The sequence below is a fragment of the Eutrigla gurnardus genome (assembly GCF_963514095.1).
Source record: "Eutrigla gurnardus genome assembly, chromosome: 22".
In the NCBI taxonomy this organism is placed as follows: Eukaryota; Metazoa; Chordata; class Actinopteri; order Perciformes; family Triglidae; genus Eutrigla; species Eutrigla gurnardus.
Genome location: NC_139933.1, coordinates 17,639,414 through 17,666,067, shown reverse-complemented (window position 1 = coordinate 17,666,067; position 26,654 = coordinate 17,639,414). Strand labels below are relative to the sequence as shown.

Here is a 26,654-nt window from a genome sequence, read left to right as displayed (position 1 = left end):
CTTTTGATGGAGATTTGTGTTCATAGAGTTGTTGAGTGTGAACGCTCCAAATGATTTGTCATGTCCTTTTCATGTTCCTACGTCACTTACTTCTCTCTGAGTTCCTGAAGCTCCTCCTGCATGTCGGAGTCGTCGCTGTCGGAGTCGTCGCTGCTTATGTAGGCCGTGTTGCGGTTGTATGTCATCATCCATAAATGGTGCAGGGCATTGCTGTACTGCGGGCTGCCCGCCGCTCCGTCCCACAGCCTCCCCTCCATCTCAGCGGCCGTCACAGACAGTCCGCTGTCTGCAGACGTTCCCAGCAGGCTCAGGCTGTACGCTCTCCTCCGACTCCTCTTCCTCGTTCTCTGCCGTTCCCCTATAACCACCTCTTCCTCCTCCACTTCCTCCTCGTCCCCCTCTTCTTCATCCTCTCCTGCTCTTTCCCGCTGCTCCTGGCTCGCAGGCCAGCCCACCTGCCCGTCGACCTCCAGCAGGGCCACCGCCGTCGCCCCTCTGTGGGGATGCTGGTGAGGAGGGGACATGGTGAGGGAGGTTCCCAGACTTGTCTCTGACTCCTCCTGCTCCTCCGTGCTGCTCTCCGATGGCGTGCTGCCGCTGTCCGCTGGCTGTGGCGCGGCAGGTACGGCACCGACCGGCGCAGCAGGTGCAGGAATGTGCACGCTCGGCGACACCTGGAATCTCCCAACAGTGACCGGTGCAGGCTGGACTACTGTAATAGAGAAGAAGAGGAGGTGTTAATCAGCTCTACACAGATTCTACAGGCAATTTTACAAACACCTTGATTAGTTCCCTTTAAGATAAAAATGTATAAATATACCTGATTATGGATCTAAATTGACATCTTATATATGGATTTGTTGAAAAAGAAGCACATTATATTGGAAAAATCACAGCATGCACTCGACTGAATTCTAGTGTCCGTGTATAAGAAGCTGTAACATCATCATGGCCAATTTATATAAGAGACAGCCAATCATTGGCTAAACAGCAGCTATTGTTATGTAATCTGATCAGAGGTGATTGATCATCAGAACATCATCAGTGTTTGATTAAAATGTAATCATGATTGTGTTGGTATCGCTCTGTTTTCTCTGCGTGGATGTCCTCTGTTAATCTACGGCAGATAATGACTGATAACTGTGGAGGCAGTTGTTTATCTGGTGTCACACACGCAAACCGTTGTGAGTCACTGCATGAACTCAGAGTTGTTAACTTCTGCAGTGCCTCAGTTCGCCCACTAAGTGTCGTCCTTACAGTGAACACACGGCGTGTTTGGGTCGGTGCCCGGTGAAACAGAGGGACTCTGTTGAATATGGGTTTCTGAGGAGTATAAACACCGACAAGGCGTGGATGTGGGAGGAGAGGCCCGGAACGAGCGCAGCCGCTCACAGATTGGCCGACGGCGGTGGGCAGGGCTGCAATCACACCTCCGTTTGTGTTCGTTTTGAAAGGAACATTACATCCAGAATCGCCATTACACAATTGCTCTGTGGAGGCACCATCAACAGGTGATAATGTCACCATGAATACAGTGCAGAGAGAGAAGGGGGGGCTGAAACAACTCAAAAGGCAAATTGGCCGTAACTGAGTCATCAGCCTTTATTTAGACCTAATACATCATAAAAAGGAGCTACGGGGAGAAAAAGAGAACGTGGAATATTTGGACGTGGGTGTGTTTGTTTGAGGTTCAAACATAAACATTATATAGCGCATGTTATTTTCCAGCTCTCCCACACCTCCAGCTGTAACATACAACACATTAGGTGTTTATAGGAGAAACTGTTGCAGGAACATGCAACAGGAGTATTTCTCACCAGATTCAGGAGACGAGGCTCTGGGTTTTGGGGTTTTCATCTCGGGTATGGCGGGGTGCGATGGACTGCTGAAGGAGGATAACTGGACATGAAGAATGAACATCATTACCACCAAGTCAGTTTTAGCGTCACAAAATCAAATGATCCAAATGAGTTCCACACAGTCCTGGAGATAGATTGCAAACAAGGGAAAACTGAGCACTCATAGTGGATTGATAATTGATATTAGCTGAGCCCAAGTGAGTGTCCTATAGTTAGTTATGTCCTACCAGCAGTCAGCAATCCAAAGATATTCAACTTACAATCAATTGAAATAGATTGTAAGTTCTCACATTTAAGAACCACTAAATCATCATCATTTTGGCTCCCCAAAAAAAAAGATTATTGTCAAATCTTTCAAATGTGTTGATGGAAAAAGTAGCAAAACATGACTCACAGTGCTTTCTGGGCTCTCTGGGGGTGATGGGGACAGATCTGAAGTTGAACTGGAGACTTCGGATTTGGGCTGGACTGGAACCTGTGCAGAGTATGAGGCCACAAAACTGTGGAGAGTGTCCTCCCCGGTCGGGCTGGGAGTACTGGTGGGGGGGTGGGGGACCTGCTGTGTGGGCTCCTGAGGAACCAGTTGCAGAGTAGAATTCATTGAAGGTGGAGAGACCGGGTGCTGCCAGCTCGGCTGTACACTCTGAGGAAAACCTGCTCCGTCCATTAGATGCGTATTCTCAGCACCGTGGTAGACGCTGCTCGGCGCTGGGCTGCCTGCCGTGGGGTAAGGGAGCTCTACTGGTGAGGTGTGGTAATGCTGCGGGTAGATGGAGGGGTACGCTGACGGCGAGGCCATATGAGCGGGCAGCTGCGGGTGGAAGCCTGGAAAGGAGGGCATCCCCTGGCTCGTGGGAGGGATGAAAGACTGAGCCATGCTCATGGCCATGGAGATGACATTAGCTAAGGAAAACAGGGGCTGTGTGTGTGAGGACCACATGCTGGGATGCTGAGGGGCAGGTGGGGACATTGTTACTCCATCATTGCTGCAAGGGCTTGAGGTTTCATTGTGAGGACTCGGGGAACCGGGGGCCGAAGAGGGAATGGACATGAAGCTGGGGTTACTGGCGACACGCGTGAGGGGAGGATGGAAGCCCGGCTTGGGGGACCCTGAAGGGGCGGAGTATGGGAATGGGAAGTGACTGTGGCCCATGAAGGGCAAGTGGTAGTGCTGGTGATGTGGCAGGAGAGACGCCGGGTGGTGGTGGTGGTGGTGGTGTTGCTGATAATGGAGGGGAGACCCTAAAGGAAAAGATAAAAAAAAAAAAGTTTTAAAACCAACTGGAAAGGTGCACTTAGAAGTGTGTTTGCAATGACCACACCTATATTTGTGTATATATAGGGGGGTAAAGAGTAGTGAGTGAAGAGTCAGCAGGCGGTCAATAGCAGTTTAAAACAGGCGATAAAAGGTGTTTTGCAAAAGTATGAGTCGTCACAACCTCGAGAGGTCCGCGAGCATGCAGTCATAACCGGCCAACAAAAACATTATGCAGTTTACTGCAGCAGACTATGAGATTAGCCATGGACAGACAGAGAGGTGCACACGTAACCGATCACACGATCCTCCTGGAAGAGGTAATAAAGTCATTAGTCTTAATTTGACTCTTCCTACCCTCTATCCCCACCCCCCCATAATTTGCAACGGAAGATTGGACAGAATTCAACCGGAGAGACTAGTTAGATCACTCCTTCTTCCTCTCTCATCAGGGTTTTGGTCGCCCCCCCTGCCACGACGGACGCCATGTGGAGATGCTTAAACCTTTTCCGTGCTTTCAAATAAGGGGTTTCCATGGTGAACAAAGGAGTTTGGTTTGAAGCAGTACCTTCAGGATCAGTGGAGAGAGCAGGGCTTTTTCGTATGACATTCTCTCAGGGGTTTAGATGGAACACACGTGTTTGGGTGTACAACATTTTGGGGTCTGATTGTGAGATTAAAGCGGTCATTGTGTTACATCACTCCTTGGGGGAAGAGTCGAGGACGCCAGCAGCCGAGCCCCATCCATCGATTTGACATTTACCTCAACAATGGCTCCACAGTTATAAACCACACCTCCTGTTCCTGGTGATGCAAACCACTCGCTACTTTTATTTCCATGCTGAAAACGCAGGTTAGGCAACACTCTACGAGGGTGGCGGGAGGCCAGGAAGCATTGCGAAAGCGCCCGAGCAGTGGACGTCCAACAGAGAGGGGACAAGAGGGGAGAGCGTTGGGATATGGGGGGGACATATGGAGGATATGTGTTCTTTAATTGACTTCAAATGCCCCTCCTGCGGGGGAAGGAGACTTTGACAGTGGGAGGAGGCATTTCTTGGAAATTCTGTAGGAGTTTGTGCTGGCAAACAGATGTTGCCGACCATCGCAACACTGGATAAAAAAACTCCAGCTTTACAGCGACAGCATTCACGGCTCCCTAAAAGCCAGAAAGCGCCCTTCAGGTGAGGTAATTACCCAAGAGGCCCTGCTGCAAAGCAGACACAGACGAAGGCTTTGAGGTGTAGGGATGGCGGATGGCGCCATGTCTGAACAATACCAAGAAGGGGCTGTGAGAGGTGGGGGGGTTTATGAGGTAGCTGAGCTTTGACTTTTTCTTTGCCAGAGCACTGTAACAATTTTTCAATGTTCTGAAACAGTAAACAATGCCGTGCCTCTTCTCATGGGGACCGGGGGGGTTTACCTGGAGCGTTGTGGAAAGACTGTGAGCGTATGAGAGGTCGCCCAGGTGAAGTAATGTCTGCACTGAAGACGTCTCCGTTGGGGCAGGGGGGCGAGCCACACGCCCCTACACCGGGGTTAGCCACACTGAAGTCTACAAGACACACACATGCATGAGAGGTTGACCATGCATGCACACACACAATCATCATGCACAGTTAAATAAATGTGACAAACAAATGTTCATCTGCCATGCAGTTCACACACACACACACACACACACATATTTATTGTAAGTGAATTTCATACTCTCATGACATGATGAAAGTGGCCAAGTCGGAATTTGAAACATCCACATGCTTCATTTATATCATGTTTGATGTCCTCGTGCAACATATTATCGTCTAAAAAGAGAGACATGAGACTCACCGGGCAGAGACGAGGAGGAGTGTGTTCGAGGCAGGGTGTGACTGTGCAGATTAGGCTGGAAGAAAAGCACATTTCACAAAACTCAATGTCCACTTCTAGCCATAGTATGTGTGATTCAGCTGCAGTGAAGAGCAGCCAGCACTAATGTGTGGGTTGAAACCAGAGAGCATTGTGGTCACATTAATAGTCCATCATGTCTGTCGCTGCAGGCCTCTGACTTCTGACACGCAGCTGTAAAACCAGAAATCCCGCAAATGTCAACATTTCCTCATTTTGTCCTATTAGATATTTGTGTGCTCAGCATCTCGAGTTGCAAGAAGTAATCACAGCGACATCACCGATTGGCATTATGGCCGTCGCCATCTTCATCACATAATGATAATGATGAATGATAATATCTGTTGTGAGACAAAGGTTTGTCAAACCCTTGGGAAAAGTTACACAACTGTTTTCACAAGTGAGTCAGTCGCCTCATAAATTGACTTTGACAACACAGATGACGTAGGTGATCCTGTGGCCTGACCTCAGATCAGAAAAGTGAACAATAAAGTTAATACGAGGAGGGCTGTAAATAATTTTACCGTTAATTTGTGTTCCCATAAAAAAAACAAGCTCATGTCATTAACCATTTAATATAGCTATTACTACATATTTGTGCATTTATACAAGGTAATTTAATCGCAATAATTTGGATAATTGGCCGTAATCTGGATCCATCTGCAAAATCTGAGAGGCAAAGAAATATGATTTTCTCTGTGGATTTTTCTTTTGAGCCACAGGGATGGCAATGACAGCATTTCAACTCAATCGATTGCTATTGACATTCATGGTGTCCAGAGGATGAATCCTAATGCCTTTGGTGATCTCTCCCAGCAGGTGGCGCTACAGGAAATGTCACCACATCTTCTAGTAATCTTCTTTGTGTTTAGCGCCAATTAGCAAATGTTAACACGTGTTTGTAAGGGGATGTTAGCATTTAGCTAAAAGGGGTAAATAGGGAGCTGCTAGCACGTCTGCAGACTATTAGTCTTGTTCTTCAAGTGGCCATTAGAGGCAACACGCTGAACAAGCATGGCTTTCCAGGTAGTCGAGCTCCATTTACACACAGTGTCTCTGCCCAGAACTCCCAAACCCCCCCCCCCCCCCCCCCCCCCACCCCACTTCAGAGTCTCTGTGGTTTCTCCCTGACATCACTAGATGGTCTGCTTTTCCTTTTGGGCTGGACGTGCCGGGAAGAGCATCTGTAATGAGTCTTGGGGGATGAAGCCCATGTCGGTTTGTTTGTTCCTTTTTTTGTTAAGCGGGTGCTGGAGTGGAGCCAGGAGAGAGCTGTGCTGTGGTTGGTTATAATTATGCAGCCAGCGGGTGGGAAACATGTTGAACAAGCTAGGTAGTTGGCAGTAGAAGTTTACTGCTCTTACTTGCTCCTACTTGTCCCAAATGAAACAACACATTATCCTTTTGGTGAAGATCACTTTTACTGAAGGGGCACAAGGAGAATTTGTTCTGTGTTCCTGGCAAAAACAGAGGCTTCCTTTCCCTGAAGCAGACACACTGTATCTGATTAGGCATGAGGTCATATCTTGTACAGGCGGCGCTGCTAACAACAACCCTTTTTTGGTTTTTCTTGGGCATCTTCATGTGCAGGGATGCACGGTGGTGTAGCACCCTCGCCTCACGGTGAGAGGGTTCGGGTTTGATTCCCGGTTTGGGCTCGGCTTCTGTGTGGAGTTTGCATGTTCTCCCCGTGTCAGCATGGGTTCTCTCCAGGTTCTCCAGCTTCTGCCCACAGTCCAAAGACCTGTCTGTCTCTACATGTCAGCCCTGTGATAGACTGGTTACCTGTCTGTCTCTACATGTCAGACCTGTGATAGACTTGTTACCTGTCTGTCTCTACATGTCTCCCTGTGATAGACTGGTTACCTGTCTGTCTCTACATGTCAGTGATAGACTTGTTACCTGTCTGTCTCTGCATGTCAGCCCTGTGATAGACTGGTTACCTGTCTGTCTCTACATGTCAGACCTGTGATAGACTTGTTACCTGTCTGTCTCTACATGTCAGTGATAGACTGGTTACCTGTCTGTCTCTACATGTCTCCCTGTGGTAGACTGGTTACCTGTCTGTCTCTACATGTCTCCCTGTGATAGACTGGTTACCTGTCTGTCTCTACATGTCTCCCTGTAATAGACTGGTTACCTGTCTGTCTCTACATGTCAGCCCTGTGATAGACTGGTTACCTGTCTGTCTCTACATGTAAGCCCTGTGATGGACTGGTTACCTGTCTGTCTCTACATGTCTCCCTGCGATAGACTGGTTACCTGTCTGTCTCTACATGTCTCCCTGTGATAGACTGGTTACCTGTCTGTCTCTACATGTCTCCCTGTGATAGACTGGTTACCTGTCTGTCTCTACATGTCAGCCCTGTGATAGACTGGTTACCTGTCTGTCTCTACATGTCTCCCTGCGATAGACTGGTTACCTGTCTGTCCCTACATGTCTCCCTGCGATAGACTGGTTACATGTCTGTCTCTACATGTCGGCCCTGTGATAGACTGGTTACCTGTCTGTCTCTACATGTCTCCCTGTGATAGACTGGTTACCTGTCTGTCTCTACATGTCAGCCCTGTGATAGACTGGTTACCTGTCTGTCTCTACATGTCGGCCCTGTGATAGACTGGTTACCTGTCTGTCTCTACATGTCTCCCTGCGATAGACTGGTTAATGGATCTGAACATTCATTCTGTTACCCATTCAACGTGGGCAGACATGCTGGAAAATTCATTATGGTGTGTTTGTCGTTACAGGAACAAATAAATGTGAAAAAAAGGAGGCACGCGGAGTGTTTGCACAAATCACAGCTGGGATTTATGATTTTAGTGCTTTTAGTAACATTATGTTCTGAATGAAAGAACTACCTCAGGAGGCTTTAGGAACACTTAACCTTGGATCTTTGAGGTCTAGCCTCAGGAGGGATTATGGACTGAAGAAAGCACTATACTCTACAGCTTTCCATTTGTAGCGGATTTATGGGTCCGCCTCAGACGTGCGCAGATGACACACTCTAAGTGATTTACGATGACCAGACACCAGGCGCTCAGTGACTTCCTTTGTTCCCAGCTCACACTGCTGCGATGCCGAGGTGCTGTCCACTGACCTGGGAGGAAGACAGCGAGTTGGCTCCGTGGTGGAAGGCGGGCTGGGGAAGTCGGTGGCTGCCGGAGTGGACCGGCTGCTCTTTGGCCATCAGAGCCTCGGCCCGTTTGATGATGTCTCCCATGCGGTGGATGAAACCCTCCTTCTCTGACGGCAGGATGAACTCGCTGTGCACCTTGAAGACAAAACAGTGGAAGACGTGTTTAGATTCTTTACTCCATATTGTGTGTTTTTATGGCGCTGTATAACATGGCTGTTTTAACTTGTGTAGTGTCTTTGATTACTATAAATAAAAAATCTTATTCTAATTCTTATTATTATGTAAAAGAAGCAATACTACAATGTGAAAATACTCCATTACAAGAAGAAGTACAGGATTTAAAATCAAAGTATAGCAGACATGTATTCTCAAAAGTTCTCATAGAAAAACGGCCCCTGTGCACATTATGTTATGATATCTTATATTATTGGATGTTAATATATAGGTTGTCTTTTACTTTTAGCTGCTCGTGGTGCTGCTCATTTGATCTACTTCATATAAAGATGGAGAGTTAAATCATATTTTAGAATCACATGTTTCCGTGTGAGCTGTTTAGACTAACTAAAGCAAAAGCAGAAGTACAAAGTAGCAGAAAACTGTAAGCACAGTACTAAATGTATTCCCAACCACTGTTAAAGAACGCATAGAAGAATACATGCTTCAAAAACTACAAGATGTACTTGTTGTCTATTTGTGTCTATTTATGAAATCTACCCAATCCCCTCCCCTCTGCTCATGCTTATTCTCTGGAAATAAAGAAAAACATAAATCCTCTCATGTAAATCCACAATACAGCAGTTTGTTGGAGAAGTTTTTCATATGTAATCAGGTTTGAATGCTGCTGTGAATCATGGGTTGGGGTGTGGTGTCCGTCTCCTGTCAACATGGCATAATTCAGCTCATTTAAAGCCCAGAACTGGGAACCACGGGGGCTGTTGTGATGCCAACTAGCGCCCCTGCCACGCCAAGACTCTGTAAACAAAAGCCCAGTGTGTTGTTTTCACAGTCGGGCAAACAGTATGTGTGCCACTGCCTCATCGCACCTCGCTGGCACAGTATACTGCCTCTCTGTGGTCGGCCTGTGGTGAGGAGAGACAGTAGGGGGGGGGGGGGGGTTGGGGGCTCACCTGCGTCACTCACTTCACAGTGAGTCAAGATATAATATCAGCTAGAGATAGGATCGACAAACAAAACGCTGTTAAGTGGAAGCGCGATGAATCATGTGTGTGTTCAGCAGAGATAGAGGAATCTGCCGGGCTTATCAGCTGACAGAGTGACAGCATTTATTTATTCTCGTGTCCTATAAAGTTCTGGAAGATTCAGTCTCTATGAAGGAAGACTGGTTCGTCCCTGAACAACACCCTCCGTTTCTTCTTAGTTGGCAATATAATATAGATCCTGTCACAGCTCTTCACTGATGGTCTGTGAGCATCATTTTTACACACATTTCTTCAAATTCACATTTGGCGTTTATGGAAACGTTGAGATCTCCCCTAGAATTTACAATAAAGGTAGCAGAGTTTGGCTGCAGTGTGAGACTGTAAAGACTTTCTCCCTGGTGTGTCCGTGGGGATCCATGACTGCGATGCATGTTTTATTCACAACGTGTGATTGTGTGTTACTTCAAAGACAATATAAGACTTTTTTGCACATGCAAAGTTAAACCACTGTTGCTCAATCAACACACTGAGGGTTTTTACTGCAACAGCCTTTATCTTTTATGACCCGTCGATGGCTATAATCGATATGACGGAGTCAGTTTAATTAAGTTTCTCCTACTGATACCCACATTTTAACATTTACTTTATATTAACTATCCTTTCACCAGCTGTGTTTCCATTCAGCTGTCAAGGAAACTTTGAAACGTGCTTCCATCAAATGGTTTGCAGCAAATACACTCCGCTTCAGCATAGTTTGGTCAGTAGTTGGTGCTATAGGCTACGCGTGGCTGTAATCCACCAAACACAAAACAAGTCATGTCAGTTAAATGTTGTCTACGTCTGAATATATTCAATTATTTCCATAACTGATTTAGTGGATCGGTGCTCAGTGCTCGATCAATGATCTAAATATGGGACCCGCTGAATCGATCCGGCCCGGCCGTGACTCACCATGACAGCGGCCATGTCTTCAGGGTTATCTCCGTCCAGGTCAAACTTGAAGGTCACCATCTTGTCATTGTGCGTCTGCAGCTGACACTCCACCACCCGGTCCACTTTATCAGAGAGCTGCAGAGAGACGGAGGGATCAACGGTGATGGCAGGTGCTGTCCGTTTGTCCTCTAAAACGCTGAGCAAAGTTAAACAAGGGAGGAACAATGTGTTTTTGTATGCATGTGTGTGTGTGTGTGAGAGCAAACATGTGGGTATCTACTGTAAAACTCAGTTACTTTATGTGTGCATTGTACTCAGTGCCCTTTGAACCACTGTATGCACACGTGGTTCTGCATGATCCGTCTGGATTTAACCTCCGAGCCAAACACGCTCGTTAACAGGCCACAGAGTGTCCTGTTGATCGTGTTGATCGGAGGAGAAATGTACTGCAGCTGCCGGGGGAATAACAGCATGGCTGCTGACAACGCAATCCTGGGTGGAGCTTCACCGCATCCTCACACATAAATCAAATCCACCCATTCAAATCACTCAGTCCAGCTGCTCATTTATGTGTTTGTTTGTTTGATTTGTGTGCCTTTGCAGCATTGCAACTAAATAAACTGTTGGATCTGTCTTACCCCTGTGATGCGCAGCCTGGAGCGTGCCCTCCTCCTGAACAGCTTCCCAGCGGTGCGCCTCGCAGCCGTTTTCTCGCTCTTCTCCGATAGGCCCTCATAGCCGTCGCTCAAGCCCGAAGTCACATCGGAGGCGTAGCTACAGAGGAACACATCGACATGCTGCTAGTTAGAAACACATCCCACCCCTGGAAAAAAAAGCTACTGCCACATTCCATAGGCGGCCATTTCAAAGTGAATTCATCGTCTACAACAGATTAGACATCCATCACAGCTGACGATCTTGGCATCACACATCATCACAAACAGTCAAATGAAGCCGTGATGTGTTGCAGGTAAACAACACAGTTTCACAAAGCCTTTAAGGAGCAACGCCGTGTCCATGTGATCTGTTGCATTTACACAATGAAGGAGGTTTAGGTTTCAGGGAACTGTTGAACATTCAGTGTATTTTATAAAAAGCTTTGGTTCAGCAGCTAATTGCGTCTCCTGGGTCCCTTTTGGATCGCTGCGGTCACAGACTCCCCCCCCCCACGCCTCCCCGACACAGGCTGCAAACATTTACAGGCCTGCCGGTTGGCAGCGTCCCCTCGTCTCTATTTAAAAACGTCCACCTCATGGGTAACTTCAGTTCAAAGTCAAGCCTGCTTTCACCTTTAAATGCAAAGTCAGATTAAACATTCGGGTGATATTGCAAGTGATGATGAAATGCAGTTCTGCTCATCGGTAAGCTGAGGCTTTTCTCAGAGGGAGAATTAATTAATGTAGTCAGAATAGCGCGTGTCTAAGCTGTTTTGAAACACGATACTCAACAGGACTCAATCAGATAAACAATCAGGGAAGACATACTAAGCAGGCTGCTTTTGACATCAGTGGATCTGTTGTATAATATTTTGTGAATCCCAACAAATTCCTCACTGACAGACAACACATTTTGAACTATGTTAAATGTGTTTATAGAAGATTGAAAGATTTGAATTTCCATTTCATTTACTTAGATTTACAGACCTGTAATTACAGCTTATCGCCATAGGTGTCACCAAAAAAACAAAAAAGAACAGATCTTGGAGATCTAACTTTAAAGGGACAGTGTGTAAGATTTACTCCCATCGAGTGGTGAATTGTATTTTGCATTCAGATGAATAGTGCTCTCTAGCTCATCACTTTGTTGTAACTCCGGTAGCCAAGAAGCTTTGACAACATGTCGTCCAACACCACTTCACCAGTATTCTTTCAGGGGATGAGGTTGATATTTCAAACATGTGTGAGCATGTAGAAGTCATTACTCCTCCAGCAAGATAGTCATTTATGTTGCCATGTTTTTATTTGTTGTTTTTTGGTAGCCTTCCATTACGATGTCGTAGCTAGCATCAGCTAACAACTAGACACAAACGAATGTTACTAAAGTGCTTATATTGATCTCCGGGAGCTCCAGGGGGGACAGCGGGACGTGGGCTCGCCCGAAGCCTCCTGAGGACTTACCCGTCCAATGTAAATAGAAATGAGAAAGTCTTTGCTTACGAGGATAAATCAGATTATTGCCAGAGGTAATTATACACTTATGAGGACCTATTTATGAATGAAGATATTGATTTTAGCTAATAAATTACTTGATGTATGATTAATGTTACACATTTTCCCTTAGAGCATAAAAGCGTATCTTAAATTGGTTTTGGGCTTTAAGTGGGACAAAACAAGCAATTGGAAGATGTCACCTTGGGCCATTTTTTGAAAAGGAATGTAGACTAAACAATTGATTCAAGAATGAAAAAAATATTAATCGATTATAAAACCAATCGTTTTTTGCATAGTGATATAAAAAAGCATTAATCTGTGAACAGAAGATGGAGCCCAGATGATAACACACACACACACACACACACACACACACACACACACACACACACACACACACACACACACACACACACACACACACACACACACATACATCATCTGTTCATGTGTTGTCGGCTCTCATGCCAAGAATAAAGCTGCAGCCCTCAACATCCCACCAACATGGAAAACAGGGCCTCCACAACATCAGACAGAAACCTGTGAGGGTCCACGATGCCTCCCTGCATGAAAACACAGAGGAACCTGCCGATTGCTTCAGGCTTGTTGTCACAGCCCCACAGATGTGGAGGGGTTATAGAGGAAGGCCAGTCATTTCTACTTCATTCGTATTGATTTGGCCTCTCACTTCAACAAAGAAGGGACTATTGAACTCCATTGTTCCTTGGATGTTAAGGCTGAAGAACCTACCTGTCCACAGGAGAGCTGAAGCCACTCGGGAGCGCCGTGTTGCCATGTTCTATGTTGTTGGATACGGCAATACTCTATGAATAGAAACACAGGAAGTGAAGTGATTAGATGAACATCCCTTTAAGACATCCACTGATTGTTTCTCCGTTTGAAGATTTAGTACAAGATAATAGCCCGGAAACATTTTTCCATAAAGTGAATTTTATTAAACAGTTAAAGATTTGATTCACTTCAAGCCAGTTATGTCAACATGGCATTAATTAATAACAAAATTCCTCAATTTGCTTTTGCAGAAATAGGCATGAATATGGTGGTGGTTCTTATACTGGTTTGGCAATGCTGCACCGCTTTGGTCCAGACTAAATGATCAAGGATTGCCACTAAATTTTATACAGACTTTCATTGTCCCCAGAGGATGACATCAGCATTTTGGGTTTCGAGTGAAATGTGTTACATTTAACCCATCCTAGTATTATTAGTGGGCAGCGACTATATAGCACCTGGGGAGTAGTTTGGGAGTGTGGTGCCTTGCTTAAGGGCAACTCTGCAGTGCCCAGGAGGCAAACTGGCACTGCCCCAGCGACCACTTCACACTACTGTGGTCCAATACAGGGACTTGAACCGGCAACCCTCCACTGTTTTGGTTGAAAAATCTGCAAAAGTAATGACATTCCCATCGGCCTCAGTCGTACTTTGTGTTCAGGGCTAATTTACATGCTAACAACAGTTAGCACGCTAACAGTAGATGGTGAACATGGTAAACGTCATCAAAACATTAGCATTTAGCTCTGCACGGCTGTACTCTCAGTGTTGTTTTAGACTCAGCGAGACATGCCTGTGTGCCCTGTAGCTGTAACACTAAATATGTGCTGATGTAAAGAAAACACTGGATGGATGGAATTTTCTTTCTTGGTCGGGAAATTTTAATAAGCAGTGAGTTATGGGTGTTGTGGACCTTATTGTCAGGTGTTACTTTCCAACTATACGGTGTTTACATAACTCCATGTCAGCACTGCGTTACACTGAGTAATGTTGACGAAGGGGGAAAGCCACCCCCTTGTCGCCTCGCACCCCCCCCCACCGAGCTCTCCACTTTGATGAGCAGCTCTGTATCGGGGACTCACCGAGGGGAAGCGGAGGGCCGGGATGGGGAGACCGTTTGCAGCCGGGGGTCCGGCGTGTGCGGGGGGAGGGGTCGCGTTGAAGCTGCCGGTCTCCAGCGGGTCCTGGAGCCCAGAGGAGCTCAGATAGCCGTCCGTCTCACAGTCAGCTGTTTCAACAAAAAGGACACGAGCTATTAGCATGTGACCAACCGTGGCCTCACCAACTGACACAAGCTCACACGCACACATGACCTGAAACAACACATCTAGTGACCCCAAACTGAGATATACCCCACACACACACACACAAACAATACAAACACTGCTCCGGAGACACATTTCAAACCGATTCACAAGGACCACCAATATAATGTTTTGTGCTGGGGGGGTTTTTTGGTAGAAAAAACAGAGAAATATTCAATAACTGCAGCACAGCATTACATAATGCTTGCAGGGGCCGAATAATTAAGTTATCCACAGTTCCACATTTCACTGTACGAAGCCCATGTGCTCTGAGATCAGAAAAGCCCTCTGTTTAGTGCTAATGCAGCACAACACATTTGTCTTCGGAGCTCATGATTTACGACGGGAACACAACACAAAGTTTAACTGTGACACAACCGTTTGATCAAGTAAACAAAGCTCATCAGTTATTTCATCTCTTAGGTTTGTGTTTGCCAAGGTCCTTATTTCAAGCATCTAACCAAACACCGAATTTTACATCCATTTCACAACAAAATGTCATTACTTCATTTGATTCTAGTAGACATTTGTGTTAAAGTGTCAGAACTAGCAGTTCTGTTCTTGAGCTATGGACAAAAACTACATTTGAATCAGTTCAGTGCAAGTGAGGTCTCTGAGGTATCACGAGAAGGGACCAGATGGACGTCCAATAACAAAGGGTTCTGGATGTGGCCGCCGCTGGCACCTAAAAGCATACAAACCCATTGACTTCGAGGCGAGGGGACCAGAAGTACAAATATGAAAACTCATGCCTGGGCTCATTCCTGCAGCACTCTGCTGGTTTCAAAAGTGTTCTTTGAGTCTACAAATATGTACTGAAAACAATAAACAACCAGCGCAGATGGTGAGTGCATACAAGCATCTCATTGTGTTGGATGTTCCATGAAGTGGCTTACAGTTAGCAGAGGACAGGCTGTTGTGGCGGATGTGGAAGTGCTGGTCTGCCTCGGGCTCCTCTGGCTCCACAGGGTAGTTGGAACTGACTCCCGAGTCCACGGAGCTGGTGACGGGGGAAAGGACGGGGGCCAGCGGGGTCAGCGTCGGGGTGGGGGACTCTCTTGCAACGACGTCGCCCACTTTAGGAAACGGAGGGTGAGTCTCCTCTTCTATGGCATCTCGCTCCTGCTGCTTCTTCTTCCGCGCCTCCGCCTGCCGCCTAAGCTTCTCCCTCTGCCGCTTGATGGCCGCCACTCTGTCCCGGATGGCCTTGGCCACGAGCTTGAAGTCCGCCTCGCACACAAAGCCAAGTACAACCTGCATGACACAACAGAGAACTCGTCAGGGCACAACACGAAGTCATGGTCCATCACTATGCCTTAGAATATTTACAGACTAAGTGACCCAATCACGCACGCTGTGGCATTAACAGTAAGAAAGCACACACTATGCAGTCTTGCACAACCACTTGTGACACCCAGTCCAGCACATTAGAGGCACTCGGTCCGAACCTCTCAACACATAGTCGGATTACATCAGATCGGCCAGATTCGATTTCCCTGCTGATACCAAATTTGATCTTGATGAAAACTACCACAAAAGAGGTAAACGAATAAGGAATTGTGGCTTGCATTTTCATTAAAAGTGACCTCTGTGGGAGGGGGGGGGGCTGTTTCATAACAGGCTGGAGAGCCATTATATTATTAAAGACGTGACCTCGGCTGCTTCCTGAGACGCGCTCTCACATTACGAACAAGCGATGATTAAATGTTGAGCCGTGCCCTTGACACACTGTGCAAGGCGCTCTCTCTTTATGTGCTGGAGCGCTGTTTCAGAGTTTCTGCTGTCACAACAGAGCCGTTAAAGAAGCAGCAAAAATGATGCCGCGGTGCATTAGTGAGCCTGCATTCACTGTTTTGGAGTCAAGGGTCAAAAGACGGATAACTCATAAAGAAATGTCTGTTTCGCTAATAATGTGGCACTCTGTGGTGTGATGTAAGCCCAGCCTGTATTCCAAAGTGGCCATATTAGTAGTATCCATCGTCTTTTCACCTGTAATTCAACTGAGTGTTATCGCTGAAGGAGGAAAAGAAGTAAGAAACATTACAACTGAGTCTAGGTTGTCATCCAACCACATCCCAGACTTGGTTTGTGAGGAGGAATCCGGTGTTTAATCGTCTGAGAAAGGTTCAATCGTAATGTCATCTTTCCCCCCGGAAAACCTATAAAAAGCCATCATCATGAATCAAAGATCAGGATGCAGAGAACATGTGGGGGGGTCGGCTGAAGTCACCGCTGTCTATTGAGCAGTTACTCAATTTCCTCTCTAATGGCTGCAACAGAGCAGTCAGCAAAGCAGTAAGGGTGGACCTCATATTGTGGCGCGGGCCTACCATCTCCTGGGAGACCTCCTCGGGCACGTCTTTGTAGAGCTCGAAGAGGAACTCGATGGCGTTGTTGTCCTTGTACTTCCCGTGGAGCTTCTTGGTGTCCTCCATGCGCAGCCACAGCTTCAGGCCCGACTTCACCATGTCGTCCTCCTCGGCCAGCTCCACGTGCACGCCGTTGTTCTCCTGGAAGAAGGGGTGGTCCAGGAGGTCCTGGATGGTGTATCTACGGCAAAGGAGGACAATCAGTCGGCGGCTTTTAAGAGTTAGCCATTTATAAACCCATAACTTATATCAAAGGGGACATTGGGGTTTCTACTGGAACATGTTTACATGCTTTAATGAAATTAAAGACTGTCTGTCTGAATATCCCTGTATTCATCCTCCTGTCTGAATCTGTTATTTAACGCCCTCTTTAAGCCCCAGAAAAAGCCCAGTTTGCTCCGATTGACTTGTGAGAAAAACATGGCACACCAACCGCAAAGGGAATTCTCCAGCCGTGGGTGAGATACTCAGATTCTAATGAGACAAAGGAAGGAGAGCCAAATCTGAATGGCTTGTTAAATCACAGGTTTTTTCTGATCCAGGCAGCCACCAAATTAAAAACTGGGTCGTCTAATTTGACAGTTTGTGGGTTGTTCATAGTCATTTTGTTTCTCATCATTAGTATCCAGGAGGCAGGAGGGTAAATGTTTCGTCTATAACATGATACATGGAGTAAGCAAGATGTGCAAAATCACATCAATAACAATAAGTATCTATAATACATTATGAACATATCAAATCATGCACTATAATCTGCTATATAATAATATATAATCTGCATCATAGTTTTAATGACTTAAAGGTCAAGTACCATAAGATTTCATGATTGCTGATGACTCACTGACACTTTGATTATATTTCTAGTCCCTTCATACAAAGCAAAACAATAACCACTTATAATGATTTATAACAGGCTTGAAATATATTTCTATCTATCTATATCTATCTATTCCTGAGGGATTTCATTGCTTTGCTTGGTCACTTGAGAGTAACTTATAATCACATTATTATGCATCATAACAGTGATTATAAAGTCATTAAAATGATTTTTATTGTTACTTTAACATTAAAATATGTGATGATTTTGATACAATGCCTCCATATTTACGCTTATGTAACTCAGAAGCTGCAGAGGAGGTTGTGTGCTTGGACCTACAATCTGGATAACTAAGAATAGGGATTAATGCACGTCGTAACAGAGATCAAAATATTATTCTTTTACTGTCACCTTTCATTGTTGTTCATACGAATGCAGCCCTCAATGATCTCTTTGAGCTCCGGGACTTTGACTTTGTAGAAACTGTCAGGTTTCATTCCCTGTGAAAACAATCAGCAGAGTTTATTCATTTAATTAATTTGGTGTACTAGAGGAGTTCGCTTTGAACCACTCCACGATCTCTCCCCCGTACATTTGTCCCACTGTGACTCCTGTCAAGAGGGTCTAAGGTAGGCAGTAACAGCCACCTCCTCCTGCACCGCATGTTAATCCTCTGCTTTGAGCCATCAGCCACCCGCCAGCATGACATTCGGCTCTGCGATCCTGTCAACACCGGAGAGGGACAGTACCAAGCGCTTGTGGAAATGAATGACAGCAGGAGCTTGTTTGAGTCTGTCTCGACACAGAACATATTCAGGCAGGACGGCTCACTTCCATGAAGTAGATTTTTCTTTTTCCTAAATGCTATCATAAGAATGTGCGTAGATTACAGCAGAGCTCCCATCCCTGTAAAAACACTGATAAGGAAGCAGAGTCAAGGTCAAAAAGATGTTTGGCCTACAGATAACCAAGTGATCGGCTGATGTCGGGTCAAAACACCCAAATAACTAGATTTACAAGAGAAAAGAAAAGAGTGATTTTAAAAATGTGATTTTAAAGATCACATTTACACAACGGCATGTCAAAAGGTAGTTTCTGTCTCTCTATGTTTTGCTTCCTGTTTAAAGCGAGACGAAGCTGTGAGTCACGTTTGAATTTCGTTATCGTCGTCAGGGAATGCATTCTGGTGTTACATAAGAATGTCACCCACACAAACACACAACATGGGGAGACCCAGAGAAACGCTGTCACCTCACATGTGAGATTTAGAGGACGTGAAGCGGAGCACAGAGGTTTCTTTGTGTTGAGCGTTTGCGTCAGTGTTGTCACGAACACCCCCAGAATAAATCAGTTTATTACGACAAATCTAATTTGTGACAGAAGTCAAGACGAGCTTTGGATGTCATGTTGACTTTAGAGTATTACATTTGTTAATCACAATTATTCTGTATGACAATGAGTCACACGCATACATCTGGGCCGATATTTCCTTTTCTGTGTGTTGTTTATCTGATTAGTAACTTGAGACGTGAGACTGGAGTTGGAGTCGAGAGACGACGTGGACCGAAAGGTTGTTGAGAACAAACTCATTTTAAACCAATGAAAAAGCAAAATCATCAGCTGGCGGGTTCTGAGATTGCGTTCCGCCTCTTTTGCTCGCCACAGAGATCTCAAATAAATCAAATAACAGATACTTGAAGCTATAAAGAGGGGTGTGACGTCATGACTGACAGCTGGTTGATCACAAGCTGCAGCTTCACATTGAAAGCACAACACGTATGACTTCTGTAGAGTGGAGACGCATTGTCTGTCTTCATATACAGTCTACGATGGTAAGGAGGCGATTATCTGTTGATGAACAGAATACAAGGATATCTTAGAGGGCAAGTGTTTAAAGAAGGTCCCAGTGCACAGTGAGGAAAAAAGCCAAACTCTTTCTTAAATGTCAGCATTTGCTGGTTTTCTGCGGCTTTTATTATAATCCACTGAATATCGTTGGGGTTTGGACTGTTGCTCAGACAAAACAAGAGATCTGAATACATAAATCTGGACTCTTGGAGCATCTTTCACTTTTTTCTGATATTCGAAAAAACCAAACAATCAATTAATGAGGAATGAAATAATCATTTATGATTATTGATCAATGTAAGCAGACATTTATACCCCTCTTAAATCTATTTGATGTAAAGTTAAAACATATCACAAACAAGCCTGATGTGACGTGTGTGACCACCCAGATGTGGAAAAAAATATATATTTCCAAGAACTTTACAATATTTGTATAAGTTCAGCCTTCAATATGTCGAGCTATATTTCCTACTTTACTTCATTTAATGAAGTGACTTCAAGTACAAGTCGTCGTATTGTGAACAGTTTACAGGCTAGCGTTGTTTTACACCAATCAACTGACGGACGCCGTCTGTGCTGCACATGCGTGGGGAGTTATTATGCTGTCTTGTTATTGGAGGAGCCAGACCCACTCCGACTCGCTGGCGTTGTCGCTTTCTCCCTTTCCAGCCTCCGTCAGGCACCGTTTGCTCTGCATACATGACAAGCACCGAAGAAACAGCCGTCTTTGTGCGAGTGAAAGAGTGAGACACAATTTTCCAAAACATATAATTCTGCCGTCGCCTGCTTTAAACCCACCGTGGCGTCATCGATATGCTTGGCACCCTAGAAATATGGCAGCCACTGTTGTAATGCCACAGTCTTTAAACCACACTGCTTCTGGTCTTTATTTATTCCTAAGAGGTCCCAGAAACATTCAGTGTAAAACGGTCTGATATGATCAGTTTGGGTCCTGTAAATGGGACTTAGACATATCTAAGATTTCATTTTCCAGTATAAATCTGTGCTTGCTTAAAAATATTTGTATCCCCGAGGCTTTAAGTTCAGACAGAGACGTCTGTGTCCTTACAATCACTTCAGTTTTCTGTTCAAATGTTATTTTCACAGAGACAGAATATTCCAGCGATCCAGGATCTTTGACCTGGCTGTGAGTCCAACATGTGCAACCCTGCGTCATGATTACTGAAAACAGAAAAGTGGTGAGATTACGCTGCAGTTATACAACCTGAACTTGTAATGGACTACACTGAGCCTTTAATAGACAAAAGGAGGCTTTCCATTCTACATGGGCCCCAACTCCAAGGATTCAGGATATCCAGATGTATATGCATAAGATTTCCTCCGGGGTTTAATTGCAGTGTGCATATGGAAGGAACACATGGGGACAATTACATTACATAAACCAAGGCTGGTCCTCCCTCCATCCCCCCCTTACTCACGCTGGTGACTTTGCGGTAGATCTGGGCGGCGTTTTGGCACTCGGAGTACGGGTACTCAGAGGTGGCCATCTCCAGGATGCACATTCCGAAGGCGTAGACGTCCACCGCCTCGTCGTACTTCTCCTCGTACATCTCCGGGGCCATGAACTCCGGGGTTCCTGTCAGGGTTCAGAGGTCAAGGTCAACGACTATTCTAGTTCTACTAGATGTATGTAGTATGTATGTACCGGTATGTACAGTATGTACAGTATGTATGTATGTATGTATGTATGTATGTATGTATGTATGTACAGTATGTATGTATGTATGTACTGTATGTACAGTATGTGTATCTGTATGTATGTATGTAAAGTATGTATGTATGTATGTATGTATGTATGTATGTATGTATGTATGTATGTATTTACTGTGTGTACAGTATATATATATATATGTACAGTATGTATGTATGTATGTACAGTATATATATATATATATGTACAGTATGTATGTATGTATGTATGTATTCACTGTGTGTACAGTATATATATATATATGTACAGTATGTAAAGTATGTATGTACAGTATGTATGTGTATATATATACACATACATACATACTGTACATGTACAGCATGTACGTATGTATATATGTATGTACGTATGTATGAATGTATGTATGTGTATATACATATATATATATATATGTAGGTTTTTTTTTACTAGTCTTCCATGCTTTCTCCAACTTAATTGTTTCAACACAGTATTTCATTTCGAACCAGTGAATGAAACTGTCTTCCTTTCAACATGTCCTTACATGCCTTCTGAGGGCTGACACTCCCTGCATGTAGTTGATGATGCAGGTTCCCACTAATATGAAATGCTATTTGAGTGATTAACGCAGCGTTTAAAAATGCAGACAGGAATCTACACAAAGGCATTTATAGTGTTGTTAGAGTTGCTTTTGTACAGGGGGAAGAAGATGGGATCCAAACAGGAGAAAGTGGAAGATTTCTAACATTTAACCTTGTAAACAAAGGCTGAATTTGATTTCAGTCAAGATTAGTGGCATATTGCATGCTTCATGGAACCAAATCTACACTCACCAATGACACTTTTAGCAAAAGAGGCACTTTTGAGAGTGGCCAGGCCCAGATCTCCTATCTTGACGGAGCCGATGGGGCCGGTGATGAAGATGTTGTCGCACTTGAGGTCCCGGTGGATGATGGGAGGAGTGCGCGTGTGCAGGAAGTGGAGCCCTTTGAGGATCTGACGACTCCAGCGCTGCAGCAGCTTCAGCTTCATCTCCTTGAACCTCTTCAAGTACCTAAAACAAAACGAGGACGAGACTAAACATCCCATTTCAAACAAGTGCAAGAGGAGAAAGTGCCAGAAATAATTCATCTCTTATTTTGACAGCTAACAGGAAGTTTTAAAGTAAGCTGGTGTCCCAAACGCTCTGCCAGAACATTGTTGCTAAAGTGGAGCCATTCTTTAAACGGCACCATTAATCACACCTCCTTTAAAAGCAAGACAAAGATGTCAAATATGACACAAATATCCTCTTTTCTATGGAAAAGGGATATCCGCCATTTGAAAATTGTAACACCTTTTTACACAAAGAAAAAAACCTGATTTTAGTTGTGGAGATTTTTTATCTATTTCATAAAAGGACTGCAGTTTAAAGGGGACCCGGATGGAGAGACTCACGTTTTGAGCGTGCCTGAGGTCATAAGTTCGGTCACCAGGAGGATGCACTTGTGTCCTTTGACCGTGGACTTCCAGGAGTCGTGGAAGCGCACGATGTTCGGGTGCTGCAGGCCCTTCAGCATGTCCACCTCCTCGCTGAAGCGCTGCCGCTCCGCTTTGGTCAGCTTACGGGTCTGCAGAGAAAAGCATCTGTTGAGTTTTTCATAGACAGCAGCATCCTGGTTTTGAGGATATTTGTGTTATATTTGCATAAAGAGGGGAAACATGTTGGTGTATCTTTGTCTGGATAAGATAACTTTGTTACGGGACGATTCATGAGCAATCAAGAGTTGCCGTTTTGTTTGGCGTCGTTCATTCAGCCCTGACATCGTATCCGTGTTGTGTTATGCCAATTTGTGCTCGGGAGTTTTGTTTTTGCTCTCAACATTGGCCGGGGTCTGCTGATCCACGCGCTGCCATTTACAGTCAACACAGAAGGCGTTACCGGTTGCTAAACATTTTTCACCACAATGACATGAAATATGTGATTCTGAGGTCTGGAACCAGCCAAAATTTTTAAAAAAATCACATCACACACACTTGTATCACCAGTAACAAAAGAAAGAGTGTCAGGTTTTCAGCTTGATTCCAGCATAAAGATCACAATTACATTGCTTATCATCATATTTTTTGTTTTACTGGCTATCCGGTTACAACTTGAGTTGGGAATGCACCTGCACACCAGAAACCTGTTTAAGGTGTTTACATGCCACAGCTCGCCAGATTCTGACTTCTTCAGAGTTTCTCAAAAATTTAAAAGGGTTTGTCTGGGAACGACGTTCACAGGCTCATGATCGGTATCCTCTAAAAAAACCTGAGCATCGACGGGATAAAAGTGTGCACGGAAATGCTTCAGAATAGCTAATAAAGAAAGTGACCTTTGAGGTGAGACAGTTTGGTTTCGAGAGTCAGGAAAGAACTTTGAGGCTAAACTTCAAAGCCAATATGGATAAGAAGTCGTTAAACCCATTTAAATATCTACAATTTAGTGACAAGCAGACAAACTGCATGATTGAAAGCTCTGGTAAATGGACCTCGATGTGAGATTGTTTTGTCAACCACAAACACCCGTGGACGGGAGAGTAGTGGAGCGCTGGACTTGTCGGGGGTTATGCAGAGTTACGTAAGAAGGAGGTAGCAATAAACACAACACGCAAATACACGGGACCAGCTCGATAATTCAGTGTTACTTCAACTAATGAGCTCGCTGCAGGTCTCCAAACCGCAAGTTCATCCATCTGGCCGAACCTCCAGTTACATAACCACGTCTATTTTCCAATAAGGGGAGCGCTGACTCTGACTCTAGGGGGGAGGAGGGGGATGTTTACCAAATCCACGTAAAACTGAACCAAACTCTGCAATCACGCTGCACGAACAAAGACATTTTTGTGCTTCCTCTGGGATGAATGGCCCGATTTAGCTCCTGCTGGAGTAACTTTGCCTGTGGTGGGTGGGTGGTGGAAAACTCCTGGGAGACTTCAGGACCATGAATCCTGCATTGAGGGTGGATTTCTGGGGGGAAAAAATGATGCTCTGCATATGCTTATGCTTACAATCAACTTGAACGCGACTTGCTCGGCGCCTTCCTCCCAGCTCCCTCCCGGTGAGTAAAGTGCTGTTGCGAAGCTGCCGCATCAATCGGGCATTTCCTGTCTGGAGTCACGCAGCGCAAGAGCCCTTTTACCTGCGTCAGTCCGCCGCCAGGTCGTCACATCTCCAACACGAGGCCCACCACACAACTGGCTTTGCTTTGAGGTGGATAGTGATCGGTTTACGATGTGAACGCAGGCTGCAGGTTCTTCTCATACGCAAGACCTCACTTAAAGTCACCTCAGAAAGCATGAGATCACACAAATGTTCATGCACCTTCTGAATTAATCCGCTCAACGGAAATCTCATTTGTGCTTCATACACTCAGTTTACGTTGAAAGAGGTTTAACTGCACTCTAGACCCAGATATTAAGACAACACATGCAACATGACAGAGATGATGGCATGAATATGTGAGTGAGTCAGTGGCAACTTCAGAGGAGCTCTTCAGGGGTGAAAAAACAAAAAGTCTTGCTGTGGCTAAATGTGAACTGTTGCACAAACTGTAGCTCGTTTCATGTGACTCATCAAAAAACTGAAGAATTGTTCATTTGAAAAGAAAATGAAATACAGATTCAACAAAGCAACACTTTATTGTTATCGGTGCCGTCTAATTTCAGGCCTCCTCCCAGTGAAAACATGCACTTCAGTTTAACTGAAGGAGAACAAATAATAGACATGAATACTTTTATAATTATTATTGCAGATCACAATAGTGTGTTTCAATTACACTTAATGATATCTAAATTTAGCCAGAGGCCCTGCGGCGTTTCCCAGAGAAGGAATCCTCTGCTGACAGCTGCACAAGGTCTCTATCTGACTTCTTTCCACGGGATATTTGACTGCATCTATCTGCTCCCCCCTCCCCTCTTTGAAAAGCGAGGCCAGAACACATTGCGCAACCCTGGAGAAAGCAATGCAGGGGGGGGGGGGGGGGAGCGGCAAAACAGACAAAGGTGTGTTCTAGCCATAAAAACAGTCACATAAATGAAGAGGAATGTGAATGAGCCTCCCGTTAAACATTTTCTCATACTGTCGTCTCTTCCAGCTGGAGGTTGTATTATTAGCTGCTGCCGCTGCTGCTTGGAAGTGTGTGTGTGTTGAGTCGGGGGTCTGCAATAGCCGGGGGCGGAAATATTTGGGCTCGGTGCCGGATAAGTGGAGTTACGTAAGCGGTGTTGATGGTGGAGGAGCCGCTGGTATTAAGAAGCCCCAGTCAGCGCCCCTATTATGACAACCAGGACATGGACACGACATTCACATCAAAACATCAAAAGAATGTGGAGTTTGCACTGTCACGATGTTAACGCTCAAACAGAGGCGGTGAGGACAGACTGTGGTGTCGCTGGACTCTTGACTCAACTCAGAGAGAACAGAAGGCCAAGCGAACAGAATGGATTCACTCGTAGCGCTTAGAAGCAAGGATGTACGTTAAAGGGTTAGAAGCTGGGATTTTAAAGTTTGAATATTTGAATGTCACGTATAGAATCTAATCCTGCGAAAACCACCTCAAACCACCAACGTGCCTGGTGGTTCTCCTTTCCATTCAAGCCCATTTGTTCCTACTGAAGATCTAAACCTTCAGCTGTGTAGTTCATGGTAACGTTGCCTCAAGCAGCCGGGCACTGTAGTCGACGTCACTCAACCAGGAGTTAAAAGGCATTTGTTGGGGACTATTTTCAGCCGTGGATTAACACACATTCGGTGCTCTAGTTAGTTATACTGTACGGCAGCAGGACGGCGAATGTGGATTAACCTCGAAACAAACTACAGTGCCCGTGTTTGTTGTCATGGCGATGCAGGTCACAGCCTGCAACAGTCTCGTTTATGAGTTGTTAATAGAGTTTTTGGAAACAGATAGAAGAAATCAATACTTGTTGGAAGGGTCGTTCATTGTTGGATCTGGTTTTATGGTTGTTGTTTTTTGGCACAAACATTATGCAAAAGCAGGAAAAATGCATTTTTTTTTTATCATCAGTAATTTTTTTCTTTAACAGGAATCAATACAAAAAGTAGTTTGATTTAAGTATAACCATGACATCAATCCGCCCCATCCATAATAAAGCAATATTCTGATATTTTATATAATAAACAAAGATTCAATTCTAAAAAATGAGGTGAAGTATTTAGTAAATCATGAAAACAAATATATGTTGTAAACCGAAGAGAAGCAGCTAGACGGTATGGGACCAAGCGTGTCAAACACCTTTTTATGTATTCCATAAATCACCAAATGACCCTGATATACATCTTCTCTGACCTCTGCTTGAACCCTTTTTCAGGACCTCAAAAGGTAAGACGAGGTTCTTCCTGTCATTAACCTTTCATAAAGTGCTGTTAACAGGCCATAACTCTTGGTTCCAGATGCTGAGTGAGGAGCCCTGCAGATA

At 44.9% G+C, this 26,654-nt stretch overlaps 1 protein-coding gene across 2 annotated transcripts in view; it reads right to left on the bottom strand.

Annotated features, from left to right (window-relative positions):
• Positions 1 to 26,654, bottom strand: part of wnk4a (WNK lysine deficient protein kinase 4a) — a 40,552-nt gene that overhangs the window by 2,328 nt on the left and 11,570 nt on the right. Inside the window, exons 3-18 of one of the 2 annotated variants that reach the window (XM_084039523.1) lie at positions 22,636 to 22,808; positions 22,032 to 22,252; positions 20,948 to 21,105; positions 18,072 to 18,160; positions 16,805 to 17,024; positions 15,371 to 15,728; positions 14,253 to 14,398; positions 13,129 to 13,202; positions 10,867 to 11,002; positions 10,247 to 10,363; positions 8,097 to 8,270; positions 4,942 to 4,996; positions 4,535 to 4,666; positions 2,254 to 3,101; positions 1,818 to 1,899; positions 91 to 712 (exon numbers count right to left, since the gene is read on the bottom strand). In XM_084039523.1, coding sequence (XP_083895649.1) covers positions 91 to 712; positions 1,818 to 1,899; positions 2,254 to 3,101; positions 4,535 to 4,666; positions 4,942 to 4,996; positions 8,097 to 8,270; positions 10,247 to 10,363; positions 10,867 to 11,002; positions 13,129 to 13,202; positions 14,253 to 14,398; positions 15,371 to 15,728; positions 16,805 to 17,024; positions 18,072 to 18,160; positions 20,948 to 21,105; positions 22,032 to 22,252; positions 22,636 to 22,808 — 3,605 coding nt within the window. The remainder of the gene's footprint in view (positions 1 to 90; positions 713 to 1,817; positions 1,900 to 2,253; positions 3,102 to 4,534; positions 4,667 to 4,941; positions 4,997 to 8,096; positions 8,271 to 10,246; positions 10,364 to 10,866; positions 11,003 to 13,128; positions 13,203 to 14,252; positions 14,399 to 15,370; positions 15,729 to 16,804; positions 17,025 to 18,071; positions 18,161 to 20,947; positions 21,106 to 22,031; positions 22,253 to 22,635; positions 22,809 to 26,654) is intronic. The other variant, XM_084039524.1, reaches the window with a different exon arrangement.